The sequence below is a fragment of the Nematostella vectensis genome, chromosome 8, assembly GCF_932526225.1.
Source record: "Nematostella vectensis chromosome 8, jaNemVect1.1, whole genome shotgun sequence".
In the NCBI taxonomy this organism is placed as follows: domain Eukaryota; kingdom Metazoa; phylum Cnidaria; class Anthozoa; order Actiniaria; family Edwardsiidae; genus Nematostella; species Nematostella vectensis.
This window is the reverse complement of record NC_064041.1, coordinates 14,031,888-14,041,301: the sequence shown is the minus strand read 5'-3', so window position 1 is coordinate 14,041,301 and position 9,414 is coordinate 14,031,888. Positions and strand designations below refer to the sequence as shown.

The window sequence follows — 9,414 nt, the reverse complement described above, 5'->3', positions numbered from 1 at the left end:
CAAATGAAGTGTTTATTTTTGTTGTTCACTCGGCGAGCACGTGAACAGAAGGACTTTAACCTGCACAGAAAAACATTACGATTCTCATAATAATAACTTTTCTTATAACTATTTAAGTACAAAAACGTGACATTGAACCTTCAGAAGCATAGCTGAGTATTTCAGAAGCTTAGTATTGCACGGGTAAGACACAGAACGATAAGATATCTTAGCTATTATTTTCTGTATTTCTGACCCCGTGCGTGTTTTGCTCGTGTAAGTGGTTCTATGTACCAGTCACGTGGCCGTGATCTTTGAAGTGCGACGGAAAATTAAAAGGAACGGAATAACGGATTCCGGAATAGTCATGTTTATCGATAGATTTCACTTTTTCGAGCAGTCACAACAGATTTTTTACCTTTTTTTATTATCCAAGAATTGACTTTTTGTAAATCATGAGACATATTGAATACAATAGAGAGTCTATGACGGTGCACTCATGATTGAAGTGTGGTCGCATTCCCGAAAATCTTGCGGGTGGGCCAGCATAGACTCTCCATTTTTCTGCATTTTCTTGAGTATTTAATATTTGGAAATTTCAGAAAAAACTGATGCCAGGAATGATGAACACTATACTGTAAAGGAGGAAATATGAACTCACTAAAAGAAGTCCCGCAACAAGAAAATAAAACCCAAAAAGGTTTTACAAACAAGAAAATATCTATATTCCAGTTTATTTGCAATTCAGTTTGTTTTATCAGGAAATGTTTCAGGAATCGCTCAGAGATTTAGAAACCTTTTACCTTTATTGAAGAAGTAAACTAGTGTTCTGACTCCCTGAATTTTCTGTCCAACAAAAATATACCACTTTGCTTCACATTGTGCCCCAAAAGTGGGTCGTTTCTTATTGGGGAATCTTCAAATACCATGCTTTTTCCATATAATACCTATGACTGCGCACACTTCCTTCTGTCAAGCCTGTTCTAAGATTATAAACAATGCTTCCTACCTTCCTTGCCCATTACATTTGTTTTCTTTAGATCCGACGGGCCATAGCTTGTCCAAAATGCAGACAGAAGAAAGGGGGATTTGACTGTATAGTGCCAAAACACCACAAAGGAAGCACTCTTCAGCATTTTCTATAGCATCGTCTGTAAACTCAACTTTGTATGCCATTTTAGATTAGCCATTTTGGATGCACGCACAACATTGTGAAAATGGACTATTCTATCTATGGATCTAAGCAGAACACCCTTAAGCCATAATATGTAGAGGTCTAAATTTGCATATGCTCCCTATCTCCTTACTAATTGAGTTTTGGGGAATCATTAGGATATTTAGAGGGTGGTGGTGGTGGGAGTTCCTTACACATTCAACCAACATTTTTTTACCAAGCCTTTTTACTTAATAAGGGGGTAGAGGGGCGAGGGGATTTTATCTAACATATTTCCTCCAATCCCACAATGACCTTCAGTTTTCATTTGTGGTGTTGATCTTCTATACCCCCTTTGCCTAAAATAGTTAAAGGCCGGTGTAGGTACCTCATCCCAGTATGCAAGTGGTAATCATAATTTTCTTCATTTGAGCAGACCCTACACAGGGTTACTTAACACCAAGAATTGTTTTTATCTAAGAAAAGTCAAAAAACATCTCAAACCGGATAATGCATTCTCTGTGATAACTGATTCAGTCCTTGTAATTCCTGGAGTCCCCCGAGCACAAGTTTCATATGCGCCTTGATCTTTGCAGCATCTTTTCCGAGTTTATCAACCGAATGTTGCAAATGCGCTAACTTCTTTTCTATAAAGTTCAAAGCCTCAGACAAAGTGAATTCTACGAAGAAGCCGTAACCAACTGCTATAAAGATCCTAGAAGGATCTGGTACGCTTGCCTGGCAAAAGAAATTACAACCTAAATCGACACGGCTTCGCAAGTCCTTTCCCTTGAGGTCAGTCTTCTGTATTTGTTCGATTGATGATTTCAACTGTGTATATTCTGTTATTTTGGCAACTATCTCGTCTTGAGATTTGAATACTGCTTCTAAATCCTTTGCAAGTCTTTGGTCAAGGAATTCTTCGTATTTTCTTATTTTTTCTTGAACGTCAAAATGCCCGTCTGTTTCGTCCGCCATTTTGAAATAGCTCGTCTCAGGCCTACTCTGTTTTCTGGAATATCGTTTTTATTTCTTAAATTTTCAGAAAAGTACTTAAATTTTCAGAAAAGTACCTTTTCTTAGAACGAAGTATATTTTAATTACAATTATAATCTTATAATGTCACTTTCTCTCTATCTTTTTTTGTCGAGAAAAAAGACGTTACTTTCTTTACTTGGGCTTCCTTTATAAGTCTATGGAATGGTAGTCTGGGCTCTACCAGAAATGGCGCCTATAAAAACCCAACATTCCTTACGGGGGCTTACTACACATGCGCATTCGGCCGTAGCCGATGTCCGCCAATATGGCGTAAAAATATTCAAAGAAAAATTTCCAACAAACTGCTTGAAAATCAAAACATTTTTTGGTCACATTTTGTGGTTGAATAAGCATTGATCTCAATGGCTGGCTTTGAGCGAGCTGGCTTACCTGGAATTGAGCATTTGCGCCAGGCATTGTCTAATTCATCCGATTTGGCGGCAACAATTGAAAGCTTCCAACATGACAACGGTATTCTTCTTCCCTCGCTGCAGTCTGCTTTGCCTTTTCTTGATCTCCATGGAGTCCGACGGCTTGACTTTCACTCGTCAGTTATGGAGCACTTACGAGAGAGTGTGTTGGAAAAAGTGAAGGATTTGAGTACACAAAAACTCGAGGAAATACTAGAGCAGTCTTTCCCTTTCATCCACGTGAAAGAACTACGACCAGTTGTAGTGGCAGTGATGAAGCATCTACCTAAAATAAACGATGAATGCTTAGAGCATATTGCTAATGATGCAAAACTTTACGAAGACTGTCCAATAGAGGTGAAAAGACAAATCTGGTCAAAACACCACCATCTATTTGGTGATGCAGTCGGCCCACTTCTAAATCAGTACATTGAGGCAAAATACACTTTACTACACAGTACTGAAGCACACAATTCTCATAGCTTCTTCTCTGTGCCATCAAAAACAAGACGTCAACATGCCATTGTTCAAGGCCTTGCAAAAATGATTGGAAAATCATTATCACTTTACAATCTGGTGTTGCAGTTTCTAAGGACATTATTCCTGCGTGCAAATGAGGTCCACTATTGCACATTAAGATCAGAACTGTTGATGGCAGTGCATGATTTGGAGGTTAAGGACATTAAAGATGTCGACCCCTGTCATAAATTCACATGGTGCCTTGATGCCTGCATTAGAGAGAAGAGTATCGAGGGGAAACGAGTGCGTGAGCTACAAGGATTTTTAGAGATTGCAAAAAATGGAGAAGAGAGAGTTCTAGGGTAAAAATGCCTTCTACTTGATTATTTTAGTCTTTTTCTTTCCAGTGAATGTTTAATGCTTCAAACATCAGCAAAACTTTTCACAGAGGTGTAAAACATACCATTTTGACCTTGAGTTGCTTTATTTCCCTAATTCACCCACACGTATACTAATTACCTAACTATTCTACAGTTTATCTAAAGTTTTTCTAGTCATGCCATCCTTCTTGACTTAAGTTTGGTTATTACTGGGAAAAAACAAAGCATTTGTTTTTCTATTAGTATTAGAAAATTGAATAGTATATGGAGTTTATAAAGTGGGAAAACATTTTGGCATTCTCTGGAATCCAATTTATAAGGCCCTTATTATCAGGATGACCTCATTAAATACTTTAGAGACTTACAGAGAGTATGAAGACCTTTTTTCATTACTGTTTCGAAAATCTTTATTGCGATGTTTCTTTATTAAGCAACTGTCCATGTCTATTGTACATATAAACCAGTTATACACCAGGCTGACATTTGATCTTTCTTTTTTTAGTGACATTGCTATGATTCTTTGTGATCCATTTGCTATCAATACTATCGCTAAGAGCATAATCAAGTTACTCCATAGACTTGCCAACACTGACACACTTCCCAGGGTAAGTTACTGTATGTAAAGACCCACTCAAACAGAGATGAGAGTTAATGAGACTCTCGTCTGACTCTCAGTGACTCTAGTATCAAATTAGATATGAGAGAGTTGTTGCCATTTTCTTGAATGAATGATAGTTAATGAGTCTGATTTCACAATAAAGTGAAATTTAGCATGTAATTACAGATTGTTGATGAATCTTGCAGTCAAGTGATTGACTATGTCTGGGTCGTAGTTTATTACTATATCCTGTGAGTAGTAACCATAAAAAACACATTTGAAACGTTTTAATCAAAATTTTCCTTCAGACAAGTGAGGACATAACATTCTTGTTGAGGCTGCTAAATCTTGGGGTCAGTGCATGGGACATGATTGAGAAGCAGGCTTTTAAAGAGATTCTGGTGGTAAGTCATTACATGTCATGAGAGATTCTGGTGGTAAGTCATTACATGTCATGAGAGATTCCGGTGGTAAGTCATTACATGTCATGAGAGATTCTGGTGGTAAGTCATTACATGTCATGAGAGATTCTGGTGGTAAGTCATTACATGTCATGAGAGATTCTGGTGGTAAGTCATTACATGTCATGAGAGATTCTGGTGGTAAGTCATTACATGTCATGAGAGATTCTGGTGGTAAGTCATTACATGTCATGAGAGATTCTGGTGGTAAGTCATTACATGTCATGAGAGATTCTGGTGGTAAGTCATTACATGTCATGAGAGATTCTGGTGGTAAGTCATTACATGTCATGAGAGATTCTGGTGGTAAGTCATTACATGTCATGAGAGATTCTGGTGGTAAGTCATTACATGTCATGAGAGATTCTGGTGGTAAGTCATTACATGTCATGAGAGATTCTGGTGGTAAGTCATTACATGTCATGAGAGATTCTGGTGGTAAGTCATTACATGTCATGAGAGATTCTGGTGGTAAGTCATTACATGTCATGAGAGATTCTGGTGGTAAGTCATTACATGTCATGAGAGATTCTGGTGGTAAGTCATTACATGTCATGAGAAATTCTGGTGGTAAGTCATTACATGTCACGAGAGGTTCTGGTGGTAAGTCATTACATGTCATGAGAGATTCTGGTGGTAAGTCATTACATGTCTTTAGAGATAAATGCTATAATTGTAAATTCTCTTTTTTTGTTCCCTGGGTGTTAAATGTTTTTTGAGTAGTGAGGGTGTTGTTAATTCATAACGTGGCACCTATTTCATTTCAAATATTGTGTATTTACAACAAAATTCATGCTATATGCTTTACCAGTGAGGAATTAAATACAAAAAAAACTCTAACAAATAGTTCAATAGGCAACTTTCCTTGTTCAATAGATAATACAAAAAGAGCATTTTTTTTTCAGGTTAAATAAAGAAGTGTAAAATGGTTGATTGATTATTTTGTTGTGCAGAATGATGAGCTGGCTAGTAAGTTCCTTCCTTTCATCATGTCCCTGATGGTTGACAGTTCTCTGAATACCTTGAACGGCAAAGTCCCTGAGGACGACATAGAGGAGGGGCTAGTGTCCGATGGTCGCCATCTGGCCCAGCACTTCATGCATATGATGGTGTCCAATAAGGTTGCTTTCAAACTTGCCTGGTGCTTCATGCTTCATCTTCTTCACCAGAAAGACAAGTAAGAAAATAAAACATTCATAATACAAAATACATGCATAAGCTGCTGCATAGAACACTTAGTAAATAAACCTCTTGTGGCGGCTGTGAAATTTTGAGGACCATTTCTTATCCGCGGGCATTATTGGCTGATATCACAGTGAGCCAAAAAAGGGGTTTATTTATTTTATATCCCTGTGACTACACTGAAAATGCAAAAAGTGTCCTCTGGGCGTGCTGACATGCACTGGAATGACACCAAGAGCAACAATTTTTTCATTAGAACACAAACTACAGCACAAAACTTGCATTTCAACTGATGGGTTTACACCTAGACTGTTTTGTTATTGTTCTGCTGACAGCTGGAATAGAAATTGAAGCAAAAGTTTTCAATTTTGAAATGTCTTCTGCGAGCGCCGACTTGAACGGGAATGACGCCACAAGCATGTGCTGTTGTTTAGATTTTTGTCTTGCTTTTTCTTTCGTGGTTAAGGATAGATACTTTAAAAAATATTGATGATAATTCCATAAAATAAATCAAACCTCCATAGCGTGCATTTTGAAAACCTTGTAGTTTGTTTGAAGAGTTATTGAGCAGACGAAAAGTGAGTTTTGACTGCACAAAAAAGTTTACAGGACAGATATCACTTTGGCTGGACGTTATCGACTGATACAGTATTCATCAATTCATCACTGGGATATAAAGCTGCATAGAACACAGCTTAGACAGACAGAATTCTTTTTTTTTTTTTTTTTGTGGAGGGAGAGCCCAGAAGGAAAACCTCGGACCAAAGGTGAGACACTGCCAAACCACCAACACTTTCCTACTGTTGCAGGGCTGCAGTGTTTCATGCACTGCCCTGGTACGTCTCCCCGTGCCAGGCACACCCACTGGATGAGATAGAGCTACATATACTGGTCACTGCGCTTGTCGGCATGCAAGAGGAGTTCAACCAATCAGAGTTCTGTGACCTAATCTTTGATAACTTCCTCCTTGGCTTGACCTCCCAGACCTTTGCTGTGAGACACACCCTTCGGCTTCTGTGGTACGTGTATCCTAAGATGGACTCACACAAGGTGATCCACATCCTGACGTCAACCCAGCCTACGAGCGAGGTGAGAAAGGGATATTTCTCCAAACATTGTTCAAAAAAGTCTCGAAGTAGGTATTAAATATTGGCAGATCTAGGGGTTTGCCTGGAAAACCTGCACAACATTCAGTGCTGAAAGCCAGTAGGCAAATTAGCTGTATACAATAATCAGAAAGTGCTAGCAGAATATTGAAATTTCCATGCAGAAAATGTGCAAAGATGTAGTCCATGACAACTAATATATCATTATACTGCGAATACGGTTATACCATGTATTTTTATATCGAGGGTCCACTGTATTGTTCTTATTTATCCGTCACTTATAGGGTCTCATTATTTCTTGTTTCAGCACCCAGACACCATCCATGAACTACATGCCCTGCTTGTAGACCGCATAGCTAACTCCAACCCGTCTACCCCGGGCTCATCTCAAGACCAGCCGTCATCCGTATCATCTCTGGGCTCCTCGTCACACAGTCCACTAGAGTACATACAGCCATCAAGCACTTAGAGTGTGATGATCAAGTACATAGTATGGGTCCTGCCCTCACCAGCCATCAATAACATAGTATGAGACCAGCCCTCACCAGCTATCAAGTACATGGTCTGCGTACAGCCTTTTATCAGCTTTCAAGTACATAGTATGGGTCCAGCCCCATTTGCCTTCAAGTACATGGTGTGGATCCAGCCTTTCATTAGTCATCAAAGACATAGTATACATAGGTCGAGCCCCATTTGGCATAAAGTGCATAGTTTGGGTACAGCCTTTCATCAGCCGTCGATAACATAGTACGGGTCCAGCCATCAAGTACATAGAAAAAGTTTGTAAAATATCTTGGAACATTAGAGTGGCACAAAGCTTTAAAAAACTGTGTGGTCGCTACTGACATTTAAAGCAGGGAGATATTTACAAGAAAACACAAATAAACATATCTGTATAACAAAAACGTAGCATAATTTTGTTTTCAAGCAAGCAAGTGTGAATATAGCCATAATGTAAACGTAACTTATTCAGCGCTTACAAGTCAATAATTTTCTATGTCGCCCTGTGGCGTGACGGCCGTTTTTTGTGTCTATTTTAAATGCACCGTCACTAATTGTATCGATATTTATGATTGTAAAGGGAAAAAAATGCCATCCAGTCGTGGCATGGGGGAGATAAGCATTATTCGTTGTTATTGGATGGGAAATATGCATACATTATTATTTTAAAAATTGTGAGATGGCCCTTGCCCCCTGTGCCCCACCCAGGAGTCCCCTGTGCCCCACCCAGGAGTCCCCTGTGCCCCACCCAGGAGTCCCCTGTGCCCCACCCAGGAGCCCCCTGTGCTCAACCCAGGAGTCCCCTGTGCCCCACCCAGGAGCCCCCTGTGCCCCACCCAGGAGCCCCCTGTGCCCCACCCAGGAGCCCCCTGTGCCCCACCCAGGAGCCCCCTGTGCCCCACCCAGGAGCCCCCTGTGCCCCACCCAGGAGTCCCCTGTGCCCCACCCAGGAGTCCCCTGTGCCCCACCCAGGAGCCCCCTGTGCCCCACCCAGGAGTCCGCTATGTGCCCCACCCAGGAGCCCCCTGTGCCCCACCCAGGAGTCCCCTGTGCCCCACCCAGGAGCCCCCTGTGCCCCACCCAGGAGCCCCCTGTGCCCCACCCAGGAGTCCCCTGTGCCCCACCCAGGAGTCCCCTGTGCCCCACCCAGGAGCCCCCTGTGCCCCACCCAGGAGCCCCCTGTGCCCCACCCAGGAGCCCCCTGTGCCCCACCCAGGAGCCCCCTGTGCCCCACCCAGGAGCCCCCTGTGCCCCACCCAGGGGCCCCCTGTGCCCCACCCAGGAGTCCCCTGTGCCCCACCCAGGAGTCCCCTATGTGCCCCACCCAGGAGTCCCCTGTGCCCCACCCAGGAGCCCCCTGTGCCCCACCCAGGAGTCCCCTATGTGCCCCACCCAGGAGCCCCCTGTGCCCCACCCAGGAGCCCCCTGTGCCCAACCCAGGAGCCCCCTGTGCCCCACCCAGGAGCCCCCTGTGCCCCACCCAGGAGTCCCCTATGTGCCCCACCCAGGAGCCCCCTGTGCCCCACCAGGAGTCCCCTGTGCCCCACCCAGGAGTCCCCTGTGCCCCACCCAGGAGTCCCCTATGTGCCCCACCCAGGAGTCCCCCTGTGCCCCACCCAGGAGCCCCCTGTGCCCCACCCAGGAGCCCCCTGTGCCCCACCTCTATGCGAGACAGTCCCTAATAGGACTGTCTCGCATAGACTGCAGGCTTTTAAAGAAAGCAATGTCGAGAAAATGCCGCAATTCTTGGCAGTGTGGTTCTTATTAAAATAGAGATGTCCTGTTGGAGTTTCGGTGTGAAATATTGTTTTGCCTTGAGATCGAATCGAGCGTTTGAAATAAACTTGAAAAAAAAATGGTGCCTATATGCCGTACTTTACTTCTCTTTGCCTCGTTTTACTTTCCCTTTCTAACCAAGTGGGTATGTCATGCCCGTACCTAGGATTTTTCTTGGGGGGGGGGGGGGGGGGGGGGGGGGGGGGGAGAGCGAAATCCGGAAAAGTGGACCTTAACCATTCTCGAAAGAACAAGGGATTTGTATGCCATTGCAAGAATCTCGGGACGTTTATTATCAGGTTTGGCTACAAAAAAATTTAACCTACCATAGTTATCTAGAATGCCTTTTGGTTTTGCTTTATGGTTTTGTC

General features: G+C 42.6%; 2 protein-coding genes across 3 annotated transcripts; one reads left to right on the top strand and one right to left on the bottom strand.

Annotated features, from left to right (window-relative positions):
* Positions 1–1,630: 1,630 nt before the first annotated feature.
* On the bottom strand, positions 1,631–2,110 carry LOC5501181 (protein UXT homolog). The gene has a single exon (XM_001622450.2). The coding sequence runs from the start codon at positions 2,108–2,110 to the stop codon at positions 1,631–1,633; it is 480 nt and encodes a 159-aa protein (XP_001622500.2).
* Positions 2,111–2,388: 278 nt separating this feature from the next.
* Positions 2,389–7,939, top strand: LOC5501183 (negative elongation factor B). Of its 2 annotated transcripts, XM_001622447.3 has the most exons (6): positions 2,390–3,401; positions 3,922–4,024; positions 4,326–4,421; positions 5,432–5,655; positions 6,470–6,749; positions 7,074–7,939. In XM_001622447.3, the coding sequence occupies exons 1-6, from the start codon at positions 2,533–2,535 to the stop codon at positions 7,233–7,235; spliced, it is 1,734 nt and encodes a 577-aa protein (XP_001622497.2). In that variant the 5' UTR covers positions 2,390–2,532; the 3' UTR covers positions 7,236–7,939. The 2 variants fall into 2 exon arrangements, with proteins under 2 accessions (XP_032225405.2, XP_001622497.2); XM_032369514.2 differs by lacking the exon at positions 7,074–7,939 and having other exon boundaries at positions 2,389–3,401; positions 6,396–6,684.
* Positions 7,940–9,414: the final 1,475 nt, after the last annotated feature.

Excerpts from the sequence above, each read along its gene's own strand:
- LOC5501181 (XM_001622450.2), bottom strand. The coding sequence starts at position 2,110 with ATGGCGGACGAAACAGACGGGCATTTTGACGTTCAAGAAAAAATAAGA.
- LOC5501183 (XM_001622447.3), top strand. The coding sequence starts at position 2,533 with ATGGCTGGCTTTGAGCGAGCTGGCTTACCTGGAATTGAGCATTTGCGC. Across the intron at positions 3,402-3,921 it reads GGAGAAGAGAGAGTTCTAGG|TGACATTGCTATGATTCTTT; the intron begins GTAAAAATGCCT and ends TTCTTTTTTTAG. Across the intron at positions 4,422-5,431 it reads CTTTTAAAGAGATTCTGGTG|AATGATGAGCTGGCTAGTAA; the intron begins GTAAGTCATTAC and ends TTTGTTGTGCAG.